The sequence below is a fragment of the Protopterus annectens genome, chromosome 7.part0 (assembly GCF_019279795.1).
Source record: "Protopterus annectens isolate FY-2018-M chromosome 7.part0, PAN1.0, whole genome shotgun sequence".
In the NCBI taxonomy this organism is placed as follows: domain Eukaryota; kingdom Metazoa; phylum Chordata; order Ceratodontiformes; family Protopteridae; genus Protopterus; species Protopterus annectens.
In genome coordinates, this window is record NC_056739.1 from 1277939795 (window position 1) to 1277963002 (window position 23208).

The window sequence follows — 23208 nt, forward strand, 5'->3', positions numbered from 1 at the left end:
AGTCTCTGTGACAGGAATCTATCCCTCCAGCATGCTCTATTTATTGTTGTGGCGAGGTTTAGCTCACTAGAGCGAGTGGCTCGCAGTGACTTGGATTTCTTTAGGTGGAGTATGTCCATCAATTCTGAGTTGGACATGGCTTTGTAAGTCAGGCAGAGATCACCTCTGAGTAAGCGATATGCCACTGAGTACAGCTGGATTTTTTCTAGTCGGGCTGCATAGGGCATATGTTTGAGACCAGTAATCCTCTTGGTGAGGTACTTTTGTGGTCTTTCCAGCTGTTGGAAGTGTCTTGTGAGGTACATCCCAAACGGGGCATTGTACTCTGATGGGTCTGATGAGTGACGAGTAGAGGGGCACTATAACCTCTTTATTTATAGATGCGAACCCTTTAGTAATTAGATGGGCTACATAGAAAGATTTCCTAACTACTTTGGCAATATGATTGTCAAAGGAGAGATTACTATCTACCTGGGTCCCCAGATCTCTTATTACCTCTTCTGTATTAAGGGGGCTGCCACCTATGTGGTAATTCATGGGTGTTTTGTTTTTCCCAAACGGGATGACTATGCATTCTTTGGCATTTAGCTTGAGACCATGACTTTGACACCAGGTGTCCGTCTCAGTAACGCCCTTTTGGAGAATGTCCATGTCAGCCTGAGAGTCAATTATGGCTCCCAGTTTGCAGTCATCGGCAAACTTGGTTAGCCATAGTCCTCCTGTGTTTGCCTGTACATCTGAGAAGTATATGCCGAACAGTAGGGGTCCCAGGACTGAGCCTTGTGGGACACCACTTGTGACTGGTTTAGAGTCGGACCTGGAGCCTGCTATTCTTACCGTACAAGTTCTGTCTGTAAGCCATTTGGCAACCCATCTCGTGACATAGGGGTTTATGTTCAGGCTGGTGAGTTTTTCTATAATTCCTGAGTGGGGAATGGTGTCAAAAGCCTTGGCGAGGTCAAGGTAGGCTGTGTGAACTACCTTCCTCTCATCTATGGCCTTGGTGACTGTCTCGAAGAAGTCAACCAGGTTTAGTAGGCATGATCTGCCCTTAACAAAGCCGAACTGGATCGGGTCAAGTGTTTGGAGGTTCCCAATGTCTTTGTTAATGAGTTCCATGATGATGCACTCCATAGCCTTGCAGACCAGGCTAGTAAGGCTTATGGGGCAATAGTTACCAGGGTCAGTTGTGGCCCCTCCTTTGTGGAGTGGAATAACCATTGCTGTGCGCCATTCTATGGGCACGTAACCTGTGGAGAGGCTAAGGTTGAACAGTGTGTTTAGGTGGGGGGTTAGTTCGTTCTGTAGTTCGTGCAAGATGCAGCCTGGGACACCATCTGGCCCCATTGACACTGTGCTTTTGGCTTTTGAAACTGCTGTTTTCACCTGTGCATCTGTGATTTATGGGACACTACACTTTTCTGGTATTGTTGTGGGCCCTTTTGGGGGTGAGAGGGGGGTGAAGTTTGCATTGAATCTATCTGCCAGGATGTTGGCAATATCAGTGGGTTCAGTATATTTTGTGCTATTTTGCACCAGCTCAGAGCATATCTGTGAGTTGCCACTTAGATTCTTGACATAACTAAAAAAGGCTTTGTGGTTATCTTTTGAATCCTTGGCTATTTTTCTTTCGAAGTTGGCCTTGGAGGATTTTATGAGGGACCTTAGTTTCTTACTGATACTGATCAGGGATGTCTTTCCTTCTTGGGATTTGCTTTTTTTCTGAACTAGTTTCCTCCTCCTATTGTATAGCCTATTTATGGTAGGGGTCCACCAGACTGGTTTCCTTCTCTTAGGAGAGTGAGTCTTGGTTTTGCTAGGGATGGCACGATCCATGCATCCTTGTAGGTGCTCATAGAGTGCATTTGTAAAGGTTCCTGCATCTTGGACACTGTTATCCTTTAGCGTGGGGGCTGTGAAACTTACCACCTCTGTCTTAAGTAAGGTGAAGTTTGCTATAGAAAAGTTTTTCACTGTGGTTTCCTTGGTTGGAGGTGGTGGTGTGGTGTGGACATCCAGAGTAATTAGTTTATGGTCTGATCTAACCAGTGATGGGTTGACACCAGAAGCTTAGCCAATTGTTGAAATTGATCGTTTTGATGACTGAGTCTACTATTCAGAAACCATATAACTGCCAGCTCTAGGTGGACAACATCAAAGTACCCAATAATGTGACAATGATATACTGTGCTTCAGAGACATGATGAAGATACAGGGAGAAACAGCTCATTAGTGGTTCATTATCATGTCTCTGAATCAAGTACTGAACTGTTACAGGTAACCACTCTTGTGTTCCTCCTGTGAACCCATGCAATGCATTTGCACAGGCACCATCAAGCAAGCACACTCTCACACAGAGTAACATACACAAACACGTAAACATATGCACACACATATACACAAATACACATATACATGCACACACACACACGCACATACACATGCACACACACACACCCACACACACACACACACATACACACATATACATGCGCACTCCTCTCACAGAACCACACACACACGGGCATGCATGCAGCTTTGCAGCACATAACTGCAGGGCTAACATTCCCATTCTTGATAACACTGACATTTCACTTCTCTTCATGAATAGCACACTAGAGCTGTACTTTTAGTCACTCTGTCATGCTGTTCTGATCCAAGTGAAAAAGAGCCCGAGAAAATGCACATGGCTAATAAGCATTAACCATGCCCTTGGACTGCTGCATTTGCATGCAACCTTCACCACTGAGACGGTTGTGGAGCTATGCATTTGAGCCTTCTTACTGTAATGGTGCTATAGCAATCTCTAAATCAGGAACCTGTGTAACATTTATCAAACCTGAATGAAACAGGTTTGTGCATTGTGTTTCTGAATCCTGTCCTGTGTTTCATAGTGCTCACTTACAACCCTTCTCCTAACAGACCCAACACCTTCTTAAGCAGCCTTGGCTGCATTTCATATACGTTAATAAGACAAGCATAGCTACTGAGGCCGATCACCTTGCCCTCTTGGTGGTCCTCATTATCATCATAGTTCCTGATGTGATTTCTTGCAATATGGCAGTGTAAAACTACCCATAGCCAGGGCCATCCTTAGGTAAAATAACACTCTAGACGAAGGACTCTATGGTGCCCTTGGTTTGACCATTGCTCCCTCCTGTGCATATCCTCCAATGTCCCAATGATTTCCCCCCATCCTGGCTTCCTTGCACCACCTAGATTACTTTTCTCACATTTGCCTTACTCTTTAGTTTGTTCTTGCATCCTGTGCACATACCCTAATTGGCTAAGAGTGTTCTGTAATACCTCTGGAGGAAATAATTGTAATAAATCGGAGGTATGGCAGCCACTATACCGCCAGAAGCCTTGCCATCTAGATGCTCTGAGGTTCATTTTAGAACTTTCTTGAACAATCATTTCATCCAACAATGGCCTTAACACAAATGAATATTAAAGAAAGGAGTTCAGTCTTACTCCATCTTTGCACTTTCTTGCATTCTTTCCACACACCCTACATGACCAAGACTGCACTATCAGCCAGAAGCCATGTAGACGTAATGCCTTGAGGTGCATTTTAGGGCATATTTCCAACCATTTAATCCAATGATGACTTGAAAAGAAAAATCACGAGTAACGAAAGAAATTCAGCTTCCTTTTTTTTTTTATTTCAGGGAAGAAATAAGTTGCGTCCAAGGCTTAATATTCGCAACTGACAAAATGGTAGTTCACAATAAATTAAGAGGTCTCATCTATAAGGATACATAAATAATATCTGGGAAAATGTCTCCTTTATCTGCCTCCCATAAGACAGTCACCTTTTGTGTTTCTCTCTTGTGGTAAATTAAGGTGAAAATAAAGGGAGAAATGGCCACAGCCATATATCTCAGTCATTCATATATACAGCATGTCTCCTCACCCCATCCCCCTGAAAGACAGACATCTTCTAAATAATACTCTGATGTGAGACTGTGAGAAACCTGAAAGAGCAAACAGAACAGAATAACATATTTCATCTTGCTGCAAGCTTTCTTAGCCTACCTCGAAAAGATATCCACCTGTATATGCTCCTGATGGTTGATTATGAGAAAGTCAAAATAGAGCAGTTGCAGTAATGTATTCCAACTTGTTGTACCTAAACTGTTCACTACCCCCAGCCAATCTATAGTGGCCTTCTATACACACCTCTGAGGTTTGAGAGGAAAATTAAAAAAATAATGACCACATGGTCCTCGGCCACAGTACAAGTTATAGCATCTTCTATGCACACCTCTGAGGTTTGTAAGGAAAGTTAAAAAAGTAATGACCACACTATCTCCAGCCCAAAAACAAGCTCTAACAACCTTTGGTGTACACTTCTGAGGTCTGATTGTCAGAAAAAATAAAAAATAAAGACCACACCATCCATAGCACACCATACAAGCTATGGCAATCCTCTGTGCACCCCTTTCATTGGGCCTGTTTTTATAATAGGCAGGGTTCAGGGTGGAGGGTAACACTAAGCGTATTTCATAATCCATTTATACAATGACCTGTGGCATGAGGCCAACAGAAACCTAAAATCTGTATGTTGTATGATGCATTTTATGACTTATTTTGGAAAGATAATGACTTAACTGCTTTTTTTCTTCTGTTTTTTTTTTCTTTTTTTATCACAAAGAAAACTAATTATGTTATGTGCACAGACACAGACACATACACACACACGTGCGCACACACACACACACACACACACACACACACACACACACACACACACACACACACTGACCCTGACATGCCAAGTCACAATATGTACAAGCACATGTAGCTTGCTTACCTTCAAACAGATTGAAGAAATGAAAATTCACCAATAGAATGTCTTTGGGTTTTAGAGGAAACCAGCCACATGAACTAAAACATACAGAGACAAGGAGGGCATGCAGATTCTATGCAGAAAAAGCCACAAACTATGCCAGAGCAAAGATGGGTTTATCACCTTCTGCCCTCTTAATTTCATTATTCATCTCGAAAATCTTTCAGTTGTTAAAAATGGCTTGTTTAATGGCACTACTGTCTATTGTGAAAACCAAAGACATTCCAAAAAAAAAACATTCTTGTGGAGAACAGGTGTAGGTATTGCCTTTAATCTGTTCTGTTCAACTGGCTTCTTCCATGAGAATTTTTTTCAACAGTGCTCTGTGGCTATCCCCGTTAAGAAATCTCTGATGTAGAGCTTTAACAAACAAATCTATTCCATCCAAATCAGTGGTTAACCTTTTTAGCCTAACAAGCTGTCCCTTATTGTTGTGCTTCATATAAGAGAGGTGCATATTTGAGTAATACAACAAGGCATTACATGACACATTCTTGTAACTAATCATGGTGCCCAACCTATGGTTGTTGAAAGATTTATAAACTTCTAAATATAAAAAAATAACCGTAGAGATGTAATGAACTCATGAAAATTCAGTGCTGACTTTAACCTTCTCAATAGAACATGACAATTCACTCACTGATCACTTCTAAATGAAAAATGTCATCAATAAAACAAAAAGAATACACTTTGTCATATTCCTCTATCAAAGGTAAAATGTAAAACTCCCAATAAGCCATAACTAAATTGGCAACATTGGGAGCTATACATGCACCCATAGCTACACCCCACTATTGGTGGTAATAGTTCTTTTTAAAGGTAACGAAACCTGATCCATACACTCCATGAGAAACGTAACGTCTCCAACAGTATAATCAGTATTTTGATTGAGAATGAAACCTGTCCACTCAATACCAATGTCATGTGGAATAGAAGTATATAAGGCATGGGCGTGTACAGCAACCAGCAAATCATTAGGCCCCATCTTGAATTCCTCAGTTTTCTCTAAGAAGTCATAGGAGTCCCTGATAAAGGATGGAACACATGATGCTGAGGTAAGCAGTGTCCTATCAAGAAATTTAGATACTGCCTCTAATTTGGATGTAGGTGCCGATACTATCGATCTGTAAGGAGGCTGAACTGCATTTTTGTGTACTTTAGGCACACCAAACAACCTATCCATTCTAAGTTTAGGGGTAAAAAAGAAATTGTACATGTCAAAAACAATGTTGCTGTAACGCCAATAATCTATATATCTATACACCTTATTAATCGTGTTTACTAACTCTAGAATAAAAGGTGACATCTTCCAACAAGTTGAACATACCTCGTGCATAATGACATTGGTGGAATATAACAGTTACTCCCCCCTTACCTGCTTTCATTATTCTAATGTCTTTATTTACTGCTCAGTAGTTTCAAACTCTGTCTCTCAGCAGTAGACGAACTGAAGAACTTCTTACTGCTCTAGTTACTTAAAACAGTTGTGATATCGGTTTCACGGTTCTCATCAAAAACCTTGATCATGGGGTGCAACGGTAGATTAAACATGCTTGGAATCACAAGATTACCTTTAGTTTTGTAACAGTCCTCTCTGAACCACACGTTAAGGATCACTTTCCTAATATACCCTTTTAAGTCAATAATAGTCTGCACCAACACCGATCTTGCTGCCAGTATAAATGTAAAGCTCTTTTGCAGCACTTTAATATCTGTAATGTCCAATTTCTTATTTTTTGAGTGGGATATGGTTTAATTTTAATGAACTGAATTATTTTAATTGAGTCATATGATGTGAGTGTATTGTATTTAAATGGATGGCTTTTAGACTCATTATGTTCTCATGAAGGATCATAATAAACCTTTAGTGTTGCATTTCTGTTTTTTTTGCTACCACTTATGTTTTGGGACTTATGTTATCATTTTAGTTGTCTGTTTTTTAGAACTGGGTACCAGGCATATAATAATCACTATTCTCGTGAATGACACTCATATCATTAATCACTAATGCATGATTCCAGGGATTTCATGCTGGAGACTGTGTGTGTGACTCAGGGATTTCTATTTTTTCTGGCAGTGTGATCTTAGAGTTGCTATTTATAAGTAGCAGGGAGTATGTGTGTGTGGGGGGCAGCAGGGTTTGTCTCAACTACAAAAAAGCTTTTGTTTCTCTTTTCTTAACTGTGACTGAGGTTTGCAGTTGAAAGGATCACCATTTTGTAATTCTTTCACAAAACCATCCAACTTTCACTAGATTACCAGCAGACCTTGGTGGTGTACAAGAACTACTGAGCAACAACACTACAGGAAGGGGATGGGGCAGATGCTGAAGAAGCCACCAGAGGTGCAGCAAGTCCTCCCTGTAAAACAATATTAAAACTAAAATCTGTATTATCTATGGTTCAGGTGAGGAGCCATTCAACAGCTAGGACCATACCATGTACCACCTGCTTTTTCTCCGTTTCATTATGCTGTGTTTCCAGACCCAGAACAATGCTGCTCCTCTAAGAATTAGGAGTTTCCTCTGTATTGTACAGCTAAATGGTCACTTGCATTTATTTATACTTCACTTTATTTCATAGCAACAATCAGGGTGCACTGATTTGCACTATGCCATATTTGTTGTGATGTAGCTTTCATGAGGAGTACTGTCTCAGCACAAACTATGTGGCATTCCACTCGTACATATAATACCTTTCTTTATGAATTCCACCAATTGCAGAGAACCTGCTTCAGATACTAACTGTGGTTCATTATTACTTACTGAAATAAGTAGTAGAAGGAGTTAAGACAAGAGTAGATCTTACCTCCATAGTGCTGGTTTGTTAAGTTATTTATGTTGTTGCAGAATGGTAAAACATAGTCATGCATTTCAACACTTTATGTTGCATATTTCTACTGTACTTGCAGATTAAACTATTTAGTGGGGTGTGTTGGATCAAAAACATGTTTTATCAGCTGATGATATATTTTTATTCACAGAATGGATCATAAAGAAATTTATAATGTTTGGAAAACTAGTTAGTTGTAGTTGAAAAGACACATCCTGGTCAATGTGCATGTGTCTTTTATCCTTGCCAGGCAAACATATCCACTGCTGATTATGTCTAAGGTGGAACATTCACAACAAATTCTTATTGTGACCACTAATCTCTGCTGAACTTACATTTTTGCCAAATGCCCTGAGATTCATTAATGACAAATTTAAAATAAGTTCCACCCATCTGTCATGTTTCATTTATACACCTGTACCTCATTATCATCCTGCAAAGTTACACAATGACCCAGGCCACGAACAATGAAGTGGCAAGTTTTTTCCATAAGGCATTACGCAGGCTCACAGCAAACTGGATACCATAGGAACATGCAATACAGCATTCACTGTTCTGACTATTTAATGCCATGTGTATATTTAAGGACATGTTCATTCCATATTACAACTCAAATTATGCCTTGTATAGTATTGTTTTGCTCGGCTCAGATTATTTGTATTCATTGACACTTTTATCAGTGTTCTATGTTCTGCCACATTGAGGCAAGATAAACTCCTGTCATTGAAATTGTTGGCTTTAGAAAAACTGTATTACACAGGGATTCCATTCAAAGGGGTTCACCCAGGTATTTTGCAAAACTGCTTAGTGGCGGTGGAATTTAATTTTGGATGACCAGTTTTGGTAACTCTTAAGTGCAAAGGCTTAGGCCAGGAGGGAGTAAATACCATGAAATCTTCCATACTCATACCATGAATTACTATTGTTATGAATATTAAACAAAAGTAGTTAAACTGCAATTATTTGTTACATCCTTCACAATATCTTTGTGCACTTTTTATCTACCAATGGTAAATACATGGACCCAGGTATTAAAAGTGGGACATTAATGATTGCTCTATTTATATAATTTATGGAGTTACATAGGATTTGTTTTATTCTGTTCCATCTGCTTACTGTGACAAAATTATGTCTTGCAGAGGTTAATTTGTTTCCTAGGACTACGGTGTGATGATGATGGCTTTCTGTGTCTCTACATCTTCCTCTGTCCCTGATACATTATTAGGTAGGTGTTGAAGATGTTCTTCTGATATGTTTGGTGACTGAAAGACATTTTTTAAGCTGCCCAAGTCCCATTTTAGATGAAACTGAAGGAACCTAACAGATCACCTTTGGAGCCTTGATGTGGTTGCTGGTGAGCTTACATTTAAAGGGTTTTCTCCTTCCAGTGCAGATCCCTTTGACAGAAGCTCTCCTTTTCTGAGAAATTTTTGCCATAGCTTGCAAATGCATAATATTAAAGTGTAAGCAATTATCTTGGGCAGTGGATATATTTAGTAGAAAATAATTATGTTGTGGAAATCTCCATGGGCTTTTGGGTGACATCTAGATAAAGATGGCAGTGTTATGTAAAATACTGGGAGAGTATTCAGGAGAGTATAAATCTCACACAACTGTTTTATATATTTTGATGAGCACAATTCCATCTTTGTGTTTTGGTACACTGTTACCCAGTATAATGTCTTGCCTAGTGTTGTTGAGATTATTGTTTGAATGTCATGATAAATGCCTGACTACAATCTATAATTTCCACCTTCGCACCAAGTTTTCTTTCTCTATCCCCCCCTCCTCTTTCATGCTTTTTTTCACAAACCTCATCTAAAGTTTGAAGCAAGACATAGAGCACCTGCTATGAATTCAAGCATATTTAGTACTTTGAAATTGTGAAAACTGTAAAAGAACACACAAAGTGTAAACAATTAAAAACAGAGCTTTAATGTTTCACAGCATAGGCCAACATGTGCTTATAAATTTGCATACATATATATATATATATATATATATATATATATATATATATATATATATATATAGGACTTTTTCGTTACATCTGGAATATAATATTGTGCCAGTTAGCAAACTTTCACAGATTTTCACAATCTATTTATCACATGTAAACTAAATACATTTCTTCATTTATTGTAATATAACTGACCATATTATGCCAAATCAAACAATATTGTAAACCTAGTGGGAAAATAAATGTTTATATTCTTTCTTAAATATACAGTCTAACATTCAATTATCCTTCTTTAAAATGTCATAAATTTATATATTTAATACTCTGTTTTAAATAACTTGTGTTCTGTTGCAGCAGAAAGACATAAAAGGAAATTAACTACTCCAGCTGTAGCTATATCATTGAATAGCAGTACCAGCTGTTATTGTGACAAACAACATTTAAAAACACACACAAATATAACAGTTTCTTAGAAAATTCCCTTGGTCTAAATTAATTAAACTTGTTTGAATCGAGACAGACTACAAAATTTACTTGTAAATACCATTATGAAAGACTGAATGCTAAGGAAAAGAAATATTTTTTTTGTGACTTACAGATGCAAAAGCTTGCATAAAGCACTGTTTATTGCTTTTATTTAAGCTATGGTGTTGCTGTGATTTGCTTTGTGAAAATTCTTGACAAATGTTGAAATATGCAGACTTGGCTGTGAATCTTCATTTTACAGTTTTCCAGCAGTTTTATCCTAAGTTCTACTCATCCACAGAGCTGGATATTTGTGAATCAGCCTTTCTTCTTTTAATGATAGCTGTGACAGGGCCATCTGGTAATGATTTGATGGCATTCCAAGCTTCAAAACGAGTGAGTCCCTGCAGGACTGTTGAGTTCACTTGTAGTAGCTCATCTCCAGGTTGGACAACACAGCTTTGTTCTGTTGCTGTTCCTGTTGGAAAAAATAAGCTTACTATTAGTCTTGTGACATAAATCTGCACAAAAGTATGTTTTATATGGCAGCCCAGAAAAATCTTAACACAGATTTAAGAAATATTTAAGCCCATAGCATTTATTTCTATTAATTTCATAAGAATGCATTCCAATATTTGTATAGATACTAACATTATTTAAATGTTAACTTTACTGCCAGTATGATAGTGTTAGATCTAATTTACACAATGCAAAACTGCAAATGTCTTTAACAATTTTCTTTGATTTACTTAACGATTTAGCTATGCAATGTGCTGTAGGTTCAAAGGTAATTACTGGGCTGTCTCTGTGGGCCATTTTAAACCTAGCCAATTTCCATTTCAATGGTGGGAATCAAACCCAGTACCTTCTGTTTATGGGGTAAACGCCTTAACCATTAAACCAACCCCAGCCCTAAAAACCCACAATCCCCTGCTCTGGAGGCTGATGCCTTATATGGAAACAATCTTTTTTTTCAGGAATAACCTAGAAAGGGCAAACATTTATGCACTGAAAGGGGATCTACACTTACGTCACAGAGTCAAAATCTCAGCAAAAAATATCTGTTATAACAGAACATAAAATAATGTCTTTGAATGAATACACAAGAAATGGCAGACATAAAAGAACATTGTATGTCTTGGCTGCTATATTTTCACATTATGGATGTAAAATGTTATCAAGCCATGAGGGTAGCACTAATAATAATGTCATATGTTCTTGTTTCCCCTGTAGATTTCTGAAGTCATCTGTTACTAGGGAGCAGGGGTATGCTTATTATGGTTATTACTGAGGCACAAGCCCGTTTGCACTTCATTTTTAATGCCTGTGCTTTCTGTCAGTTCTACCAGGCTCAGTAAGGCTCTGTGCTCATTAGCTAAGTCACAGTGGCTGGAACATAGGAGATAGTAGTGCAGCTTTGAAGGAAGGGAAATGGCTGCAACATCTCTGGTACCATGAGGCTCTGAAAAAGAATACCATGTTTATGGCTAGTTATGCAAAATGGTGTGGTTTGTAGCAGGTAGGATTAGGCAGGCAACCATCGTTCTTCTCAAGTATGTCAGCAAGTATGTAAATTACAGTGTACAAATAAATGGGGAGGAGGTTAGCAAAAGAAAAAAATGCTGAAAATACATTTTTTCCCCAGAATTCTCTTTTGTGGAAACACTTGATTTGATACTCACAACTAGTTTTGTACTTGAGGCATTCAGAATGCAAACACTGCATTCTTCATTAATTGACATTTATTTCAACAAAGCTGTATTGTTTAGCTACATAAATTTATTGCACCTCTTTGTTATTCCTTAGTAACTCACTGTAATCTCTTGCGGGAGGTGCCTTGGGGCACTTACTACTTTGATACAATTACGGTGGGGGAGGTTGGCAGCAAAATCACTCTGGTGTCCTTTGTCTCTACCATGGATGATGCAGGCTTGCACTGGGGGAACAAATCTAAACTGTGTTATCATCATAGCATCCATTTTTTTTCTTTTTTTTGTTGGTTGGAGACTTTACTTCAAACCAACCAATCAAAAAAAATATGTACTCACCAGGTACCTTACTGTTGTAGTCATTTCTGTTGTCACTCACTACATTAGCTATTTTACCCATCTGTTTATTTAACATACTTGCTACGACACTCTGAGCCCAGCCCCAGGCATCAGTAATTACATACATTTCAAAGGGATGTACTCTTTTACAAGTAGCTGGATTAAAGAATGGTTGCCTTACTTCAGTCATTATTATCATATTATAAATCACTATATTGGAGTGGAGGATATGTAAGAAAATCCAGTCCCTGGTTTTGTAGAATGTCGCTGATTTTGCCTCATTATTTCTGATTGGCTGCTAGTAAAACTTTTGGTTTTCTGGCAAATCTTTCAAGGTTGAAATCACTAAATAAAGAAGATATTTCAGCTTCATACAGTACCCGCGGTGGTGGTGTTGCGGTAGCGTTGTCTCCTCACAGTCAGACACTGTCCGGTTCGATTCTCAGCTAGAGCGTCTTCTGCGTGGAGACATGGGTGACTGGGTGTACCTTTGTTGAAGGTTGTGCGTCAGGGCTGGTAACTCGGCACGTAAAAATCAACTACCAATCATTAGCGGACCGGAGTTCCGCTGTGGCGACCCCTAACTGGGAAAAGCCGAAAGACACAACAGTGTACAATTTTCAGAAAATTGACACTAATGAAAACCCAGTAACACAAAAGGATGGTACGAGTGAAAACCAAAACTATAACAACAAAAAATCACTTGTGGAGTCCAAATAAGGGTAGGAGCCCCAACAGCAATAATCCTAAGATATAGGTGGAAAATAACCACTGAAGTGGTCAGATTGAAAGGCAGGCACAAGAAGTATAAGTCCAAAACAGTTTAATAATAACGCTTCACTCAGGAATATACGTTTTCGAGCTTCTTCATCAGATAAACTTATCTGATGAAGAAGCTCGAAAACGTATATTCCTGAGTGAAGCGTTATTATTAAACTGTTTTGGACTTATACTTCGTGTGCCTGCCTTTCAATCTGACCACTTCAGTGGTTATTTTCCACCTATATCTTAGGATTATTGCTGTTGGGGCTCCTACCCTTATTTGGACTCCACGAGTGATTTTTTGTTGTACTAATGAAAACCCGTTATTCTAACAATTTTCTAAACATATAAGAGCAATATTTAAAATCTGTCCTTCACTTTGGATCTTTGTCCCAATTTTTATGCAAATGGGTTAATAGTTATTTGAACACTTTACTATGTGGCCCTTATTTTATTTATTTATTTTTTATTTATTTTATTTTACATTTGTTAACTGGGAGGGTCCGACTGGACACAGGTCCATTTTCAGTGGAGGCCCGAGGAGAAAAGCTCCATGTTACACTATTAACATTTATACAATTCTAAGCAATTCTTAAGAACAAATTTAGGTGTTACATTATTTAAAGTAGTACAAATATGAAAATTTACACAGCATATGATGCATCTAGTAGAACGAACAATTAGTAGAGAACTAAAAAGTTTTTTTTTCTTCATATACATTCTCATTCACAATACATTTATACATTTACATTTGCAGAGACATATATATATATATATATATATATATATATATATATATATATACTCACACCCACACATCAAAAGTATAGGTATTGAAGTAAGACCAAGATGAGAATATGAAGAGATCTGATAAGGTTTATACCTTTCTCAGATACAGATTATAGCCTTTATCAGGTACAGATTTTAATAGTGTAGTGTACAGGTGTTAGTATGTGTTATCCTATTGTACTGATGCTGAGTTTGGAGGAATAAGCAAGGATATTAGCAGAGCTATGTAAGGAAAATGTTAGAGAGTAGCAGAATCCTTGCAACTGTGCATTGTTATTGTTTACCCTGGGGAGTAGCAAGAGCAGAGCCAATTGTCTGAATAATGGGATTTCAGGAGGTGTTTGAATTGGGTACTAGAAGTAGTGGTAGTTATATGGCTTGGGAGTGAGTTCCAGTTTTGGGCTATTGTGCAGGCAAAGAGAGATTTTCCTGCTTCATTTTTATGTCTAATTACATGAATGAGGTTTTGGCTGCTGGATCTTAGGTCTCTAGTGGTGTTGTGGGGCTAAATTAGCTGCTGGAGTGCAGGCAATGATGGGACCTATTAGGGAATGACAATGATGGGACCTATTAGGGAATGACAGTGATGGGACCTATTAGGGAATGACAGTGATGGGACCTATTAGGGAATGACAATGATGGGACCTATTTGTGGAGTCTGTAGCAAATGTGGCAATCTTGTTGTAACATGATTCCATGTTGCGAAGTTCACTAAGGTGAAGATTAGTTAGGATAGGGGAGGCATAAAGAAGGATGGAGAGGAGGTGGGTTCTAGCAATAGTGGCTTTGGTCTGTTTAGTCATGAACTTTTTGTTTCTACAGAGGAGTCCTAATTTTCTGTTCACCTTTTTGATGGTTTGTGCTATGTAGATATCAAATTTCAGGTGATTATCAATCTCTACTCCTAGTAGTTTTGTGTGGGTGGTTGGTGTGATTTGAATATTATTTTTGGAGTTTATTTTTTTTATTTTATTTATTTATTTATTTATCATTTGTTGACCGGGAAAGTCTGACTAGGTTCCACAGAGCCTGTTTTCAGCGGAGGCCCGGGGAGAAATGCACCAGATGCATGTCTTTGGAGTGTGGGAGGAAACCGGAGTACCCGGAGGAAACCCACGCGAACACAGGGAGAACATGCAAACTCCACACAGAAGGCACCCCAGCCGAGAATCGAACCGCAGAACCTCTTGCTGTGAGGTGACAGTGTTAACCACTGCACCACTGCACCGCCCAATGATGAGGTTATAGTTTAAGTTAGATGATCTGCTAGGGGTAAATAGCATTAGTTTTGTTTTCTTGGGATTGAGAAGCAGTTGTATGTTAGAAAACCAGGTTTCAGCTAGAGTAAAGTTATTTTGGGTAAGGGTATGTAGTTCCATTATGCTGGGGGCAGCAATATTATGGTGGTGTCATCAGCATATTGTACTACTGAGGCAGTGGGCAGGGAAGAGGAGATGTCATTAGTGAAAAGAGAGAACAGTGGGCCAAAGATTGATCCTTGAGGGACTCCTATGGATACTGGTAAGAGGGGGGACAGCTTTTCTTGCCAGAGGACTGCTTGTTGGCATTCTGATAGGTAGCTGTTGAACCATAGTATAGTGGAGGAGCATATGTTTAGACTAGCTAGAGCATTGAGGAGCATATTGTGATTAACCATGTCAAAGGCTTTTGATAAGTCCAGGAAAATGGATGATACGAAAAGACCTTTGTTCCTGTAGTGGTTGACTGTATTGGTGTAAGATAGAAGAGTGGTGGTCGTACTATGAGAGGGTCTAAAGCCATGTTGGGAATTGGATAGTAGTTTGTTTTGTTGGAGATACTGCATTAGTTGCAAGTGAACAACTCTTTCTAAAATTTTTGATAAGGGTGATAGTATGGCTATAGGGCGATAGTTGGTCAGCTTTAAGGAGTTGCCTCCTTTGTGCAGAGGAACAATGTGGGATGTTTTCCAGAGGGTAGGTACTTTGTGTTCTGAAATTGACCTATTTATGAGAATTGACACTGGATGTGATATGGCCTCTGCTGATATTTGAAGGAAATCTGCAGGAAGTTCATCGGCTGCTAGTGTGGTTGGTTTTAGCTTCTTAAGGAGGTTTGAAATCATTTTAGTGGTCACTGGCTGCAGGGAAAAAGGTATTTTAAACAAAGGAATTTTGTTTAATTTAATGTTATTGGAAGATGAAAAGCTGTTTTCAAGCTAAAATTAAACAAAGCATTGGACTTTGTTGTGCATCCAGGGAAGTACATTTAAACCGCTGCACTTATCTTACCATTTAAATCAGTTTTGTCTGGTTCCTTTTCTGTGTTTGCTCTGAATCTGAAGTGGAAACAATTAAGTGAATACAATTTATAGTTTGCAGTGTTGTTCCAAGTTGTTTTTTGCTCTGTCTAGGTAGTTTAAATCATTTTTGAGTGGGCTTTCTCATTTTTCTGCATTTTTATTATTTGTCCTCTAAATCTGATTTTTGTGTTTTCATATTCCTTTGTTTTCCTGAGCTCATAAGTGTATTAACAAGTGTTTTTCTAATTACTTAAGTTAATTTTCAAATTTAAAAAGCCAGCTTTGAGCCAGTTGTGAGTGTTGCAACTAGAGGTAATTAAACCCAGTGAGAGCTCATGCGTTTTGCAGTTATTGTAAGATATGCAGTAGTGGCTAGAGCTTTAAGTTATTTCCAGACTTCTGATGTTCTATTATACGAGGAGTCAGCCAGCTTTGTCTCTTACTCTTAGAAGCTGAAAAGCTGTTTTCAAGCTAAAATCAAACAAATCATTTGCACTCCATTTTTCATCCAGGGAAGCAGATTTAAACTACTGCACTTATCTTTCCATTTAAATCTTCTGTGTTTCCTACACACTTATGCTTTCTTGTTGTGCTTTTAAACTTGTAGTCTTTTGAGTGACCTACCTCAACTGTATATCTGGCATTGAAAGTTCCTTCTAGTATCATGTCTTGGAAGTTTCCTCCAGTCTCATCTCCTCTGCTCATGTTACTAGGCACTGACAATTGAAAATGAGAAGGCCCTCACCTTAGACTGTCACAGTTTGACTTAACCTCTGTTTCATGCATTATCTACTCTTATTGCATATTAAGCTATACTTCGAGTCACTGTCATTTTGATACAATTATTTCTGCCACTTCTCTCATTTTGTATCAAAAGTAGCTTGTTCTCGGACCTTAGTCGTCTAACTTTATTTGCAGTTGTGAAATACTGCAAGGTATGAGCATCATGTGTACATCATAGTGCACTTCTACCTCCATAAGTAGATTAAATTGTAAAAGGTAACTGTTTGTATTTTAAGTCAGTATTTGACTTTCGTCTTGTAGTTTCATTCACAATTGCAGCAGAATTGTGAACTACTACAGGATCTGAGCCTAATGTATTCATTTTTTACTGCATTTTTCCATAAGCAGTGTTACTGGTAATTCTCTGCCTGGTCTGGTGCCTTAGACTATAGTTTGGATTGGAGTAGTGGCAATATTATCATTTTTGCTGCATGATTTCTTCTTCTGCAGCTGTTTACATTCCATGAGTACTGCTAGAGTCTTATATTTTGCTTGTCATTTACCTACTTAAAGTTGTATTCCTGTTCCTTCTCTTTGTTACATTTGCTACTGTTTTTCCTCTGTTATTGTGTCTGCTATATTGTTACATCCCTCTCAGTCCCGACTGATATATTAAGTACTGTTCTCCTGCTGCTCCCTACACTAATTACAGTTTTCTCAGACATGCTGTAAAAGCTAAAGTTTCTGAAATTCTAACTTACCTAGGCTCACTGACTTGTAGCACAGAGTCCTAGAACTAAGTGAACTGTGATTATTTTACATATTCAGGTGTCACAGGGTCCACTACTGGCTTCATTTGTTTGGATCCCACACTAGCTCACCTGCTATAACCTGCACAGAGCTGCACACACCCAAGGTTTTTTATTCAGGACTCTGATAAGCATGGAAAGCTATAACCTGCATAGAGATGTACACACCCAGGGTCTTTTATTCAAGACTCTGATAAGCATGGAAAGCTCTGAACTTCAAGAAATAAGCTTTTCATCAAAAAGGGAAGAAAACAAGCTGGTCCAAGTTTCACTCAGTGTACCACTGCTGTTGGACTTGCTCTACAGTGGTTTATTGTGCAGTAGCTTTTTTCGCTATAATAGACCTAAAAAATCTGTACAAAGCTTAAAAATCCAGGTCTGAGGCTCAAATAACTCATGCCAAAAGCAAAAAATACACCTTGAGCTGCAGTACACCACTAGCCAGATAATTAGGCATTTCCCCACACCTTAGTAGTAAGTATACCCCAAATTATCCTAAACAAAAGAAACTCCAAGCAGTTATAATCACCCCTGCCCCAAATAATTCTTGTTGAAAACATGAACCTGCACTTCCTCACAACTTCTGTAGCTAGCCTGATTGAAATGGGTATCTTGAGACAGTGTGGGAATTGTCTCATGTTGTCTGATAGCCATTTATTACTCAAACAGATAACACAACTACATATATAATGTCCTTGGAGGCAAAGATCTCATACACAGTAAACTCAAACACCAAAACTACACCAAAACTGTCAGCAGCACACCACACCTCTCCAAGGCCATCACAATACAAATAAACCATCGTACGCAAAGGTTCTCAAGATTAGCTTTCTTAAATCTCAAAGACCACCAAAATACAGCACTGACACAAAGCACACTCAGCAAGTTACACCTACCACCTCACGTAGCACAAGGAGTCCCAAAATCACAAGTGCTGAGTCAATAAGGCAAGCATCTACCCAACCAAAAATTCTTCTTTTAGGTGGTTCTATTATAAAACATACAGATGTACCTCTTACCAAAAGCTGTGCAAAGAGACAGTGATGGTTAGCTGCTTGTCTGGTGCCACTATCCATCAGATCACACATGCACTCAAGACAATATGCAACAAGTACCAATATGACTCTGTCATAGTACATGTGAGTGTCAATAACTTGAGATGCACTTTACTGGACTGTATGAAGAGAGATATGATGGTGCTCTCAAACTGTGTCCCAGGTGGGTATGAACCCTAGCAAAGAGCAGCGTTCTGCCTTCTGCAAGGATGGTTCCACAACATGAGCAAAAAGTACTTGACATTGATAATTGGCCTAGTTTTTGGTGTTTTTCAAAAATGGTCCAATATTTGTCAGCCTGAAGGTATTTGATCAACACACCATGCTGCTTCACCAGGGATGGCCTGCATCTATCCCATCTAAGGTTTCAGTTATTGGCAAAGACATTGTTCACACCATAGTGCCTTTTTTAGGCATCGCCATCCTGATAAACCTATCAACATGACAAGACAAATAAAGGAAAATATGAGGGTGGTACTGATCAATGCTAGGAACCTAAACAAGAAACTTTACTCCCTATAAGCCCTTCCCACCCTAGATGTCTGTTAGTGACTGAGACATAGTTTTACAGCATCAGAGAGCACTCCAGCTGTGCAGGACTGTAATACCTTCCACACATTTAGACCAGCTATTGAGCAGGAGGGGAAAAAGGTGGAGGTGTCTCAATCTTCATCCAGAACAGAGACTCATGGAGACTCGTAAAACAACATGATGTACTAGAGCTTCTTTTTATCAAAATAACCATCAGAAAGGAACTGTAGTATATATTATATATGAACCCTAGCTCATTGCTAGGGTTCATACCCAAAGCTAGTTACGAAATCAAAAGCGCCACTGATTCTAAAGGCAACCACAAAGCATTCTATAGCTATGTCAAGAATCTCAATGGCAACACTCAGATCTACTCTGAGTTACAGCACAATGGCACTAAATATACAGACCCAACTGATATTTCCAACATCCTGGCAGATAGGTTCAGTGCTAACTTTACCCCCCTCTCACTCCCTAAAGAGCCCATCTCTATACCGGAAGAATGCAAAGTTCCTGTAATCATGGCTGCACAGGTGAAAATCACACTCTCCAAAGCCAAGAACACAGCATCCATGGGACCAGACAACATCCAGGCTGCGTTCTACATGAACTATAGAACAAACTGGCACCCCACCTAAGTACCATGTTCAGTCATAGCCTCACCTCAGGCTTTGTGCCTGCTGAATGATGCACAGCAACGGTTATCTCACTCCACAAATGGGGGAGCCACCACGGACCCCGGGAACTACCGCCCCATTAGCCTGACGAGCCTGGTCTGCAAGGCCATGGAATGTATCATCATGGAACTTATAAACAAAGACATTGGTAATCTCCAAACTCTGGACCCCACCCAGTTCGGGTTTGTAAAAGGCAGATCATGTCTCCTAAACCTGATAGACTTCTTTGAAGCAGTCACCAAAGCTGTAGACACGGGTAAGGTGGTTCACACAGCCTATCTAGATCTTGCCAAGGCTTTCAACACCATCCCCCACTTTGGAATTATAGATAAACTCACTAAACTAGGTATAAATCCCTATGTCACAAGATGGGTTGCTAACTGGCTCACTGACGGAACCCACACTGTGAAAGTTAACAGACTCCAAATCCGACTTCAGACCAGTAACAAGTGGAGTATCACAGGGTTCAGTCTTGGGTCCTCTCCTGTTTGGTATCTACTTCTCTGAAGTACAGGCTAACACAGAAGGTCTTTGGCTAACGAAGTTCGCAGATGACTGCAAATTAGGAGCCATAATTGAAACACCTAACGATGTGGACATCCTACAAAAGGGCCTCACTGAGACAGATGCCTGGTGTCAAAGCCATGGCCTCAAGCTCAATGCCAAAAAGTGCATTGTCATCCCCTTTGATAAAAAGTCTGTACCCATGAACTACCACACATAGGTGGTAGTGTACTTAACACCAAAAGTGTGATAAGAGACCTTGGGACACAGGTGGCCAGTAGTCTCTCCTTTGATAATTACATCACCACAGTAGTCAGGAAATCCTTCTACGTGGCACACCTCATCACAAAAGGTTTCTCATCCAGAAAAAAAGAGGTCATTGTTCCCCTCTATCCCCTCTACTCATCACTCATTAGACCCATTATAGAGTACAACGCCCCTTTTGGTATGTACCTCACAATAATCTACAACAACTGGAAAGGCCGCAGAAATACCTCACAAAGAGGATTACCGGCCTCAAACAGATGCCCTACACAGACAGTCTCAAAAAACTCCAGCTTTACTCCGTCGCATATCGCCTACTCAGAGGTGATCTCTGCCTAACATACAAAGCTATGTCAAACCCAGAGCTGTTGGACATGCTCCACTTAAAGAAATCCCGATCCCTCCGAGCTACATGCTGTAGGGACCTAAACCTTGTCACCACAATAAACAGAACATGCCGGAGGGATTGATTCCTGTCCCAGAGACTTCTCATACTCTGGTATAAACTACCTATCTATATCAAACAAAGCTCCTCATTAGCACTCTTCAAGAAAAATCTTGATGATTGGATGGGAAATAGGAAATTCACCCCGGGGATCACCTCTGTGGCTCTGCGCGACAGTGGCACAGGAAAATAATTTTCTTGGGCGGCAAAAGCCAGGGTACCTTTTTGGCTGGGCTTGTATAGGCCCCAGGGCCAATAGCTTAGTACCTACCTATGGATCTATGAACCTATTAGCTAGATACAGAAATCCCTGTATGACACAGAAAAGCCACTATGCTGATCTGCATGAACATGAATCACTCTGTATTAAACCGGGTTCATATTATAAGCACGAAAACTGAATCACGCGTACACATATTGAGCGACACGGAATGAGCGAATAATCACAATATCGAAGGTATGAACGGATACCACCATAGGGAATTCTTCCTTTTGCTTCAATGGAGTGAGATCTCAGAGTTGGTATATTTATGTAGGGGGGTGTGGGAGTTGCAAGGGGGCTTGCCCCCCTGCATACAACAGTTAGTGACAATATTTGTTTGTTGGTTTTGTCGTGTTTGGGATTCCATGTTTTGGGCTTTCGCCCTTTAAGTGTCGCTCAATAGGTGTTCACGTGATTCAGTTTTTGTGCTTAGTACTGGGTTTAATGGGTTCATAGTATATCTTCCTAGGTGATCTAACTACCCAACTATAAACGGGAACCTACGCCACCACTAGTGCACAAGCACAGAAATCCCAGCACTTTGTCAATACAAACACCCAGGAACAATTAGAGCACCCAATATGGGGAAATAATATGGGACATCTTGCACCACCCCTTGAGTATCTTCATCACTTGTTAGGTCTGACCATAAAACTATCTCCTCTGAAATAAAATTGAAACCAGACACCCCTACACCAAAAATATCTTTAGAATTAGAAGCTACTTAATCCTAAGTAATACACTGACAAACTTCAAGTCCCCATCAAACCCAGTTTTCTCTAGTGAATATGTAGACATGTACACAATTACACTATACTAGCATGTAAATAGCTATGTATAACAAGTTCAGGGCAAACCCCAGAAACACCCCCCCCCCCCCCCAGTAGAACCATAATCTCAACAAGCTCAACAATAAAAGGAAGAGAATTTTAACAAAATGTAAAAAGACCAATTCTCAGAATGACAGGGCTCTTGTTACTGAAATAAATAAGTAACTCGCGAGCTTAAGAAAATCAACCAAAGCCAAGTCTGAGGCTAAAACAGCCTTCCAAACCAAAGACGATCACAAGACCTTTTTTTAGTTATGTTTATAATCTCAGAAGCACAATGCAGCAATGAGCTGAGCTGACTACACTGAGGCTGAAGATATAGTGAGATTTAGCTCAAACTTTAGCCCTCTGTCCTCTCTATCCATCCCAAAAGATATATTTGAAACTGATTTGCCTCTAGCTGTCACACAAGACCAAGTCCTAAAAGTGGCATCAAAAGGTAATAATACTGCATCAACAGGTCCTGCCAATGTCCCTGGGTGCATCTTAAATAAAATGAAGCATGATTTAGCCACCCATCCAACAATACTCAGCCTCATTATAGTGAATGGAGAACAGCTACAGTCACTCCCCTGCATAAGGGAGGGCCGTCCACAGACCCAGCAATTACATACCTGTAAGTCTGACAAACCTCATATGTAAAGTAATGGAAAGAGTTATCATGGAACTAATCAGTAAGGGCATAGAGAACCTCCAACCACTGGACCCATCTCAGTGTGGATTTGTCATGTTCAGGTCACGCTTACTCAACCTGATGGACTTTTTTGAAAAAGTCACAAAAGCAATGGATGAATGTTAAATAGTAGACTTTGTACAACTCAACCTGGCCAAGCCTTTTGACACAATTCCCCACTCAGCCATAGTTGAAAAGCTAAATAAATTGGGATTAAAACCCTACATCACTGGTGGACTACCATCTGGCTCACATATAGGACACGGGATCAAAATGGGAAAAGCTACCTCCACAAAGAGACCAGTCATCACTGGAGTCCCACGGAGTTAAGTGGTGGGACCTCTCCTGCTTGGCGTCTACTTCTGTAAAGTAAAAACCAATACCAAAGGGTTCTGGCTGACTAAGTCTACAGATGACTGCAAGCTAAAAGTAATCACTAAATCCTCA

The 23208-nt window shown here is 39.5% G+C and overlaps 1 protein-coding gene across 1 annotated transcript in view; it reads right to left on the minus strand.

Moving 5' to 3' along the window:
- Positions 1-9595: 9595 nt before the first annotated feature.
- Positions 9596-23208, minus strand: part of IL16 (interleukin 16) — a 769621-nt gene continuing 756008 nt past the window's right edge. Inside the window, exon 22 of the mRNA XM_044077894.1 lies at positions 9596-10586. Within this exon, the coding sequence (XP_043933829.1) occupies positions 10396-10586 (191 nt within the window). The 3' untranslated portion in view covers positions 9596-10395. The remainder of the gene's footprint in view (positions 10587-23208) is intronic.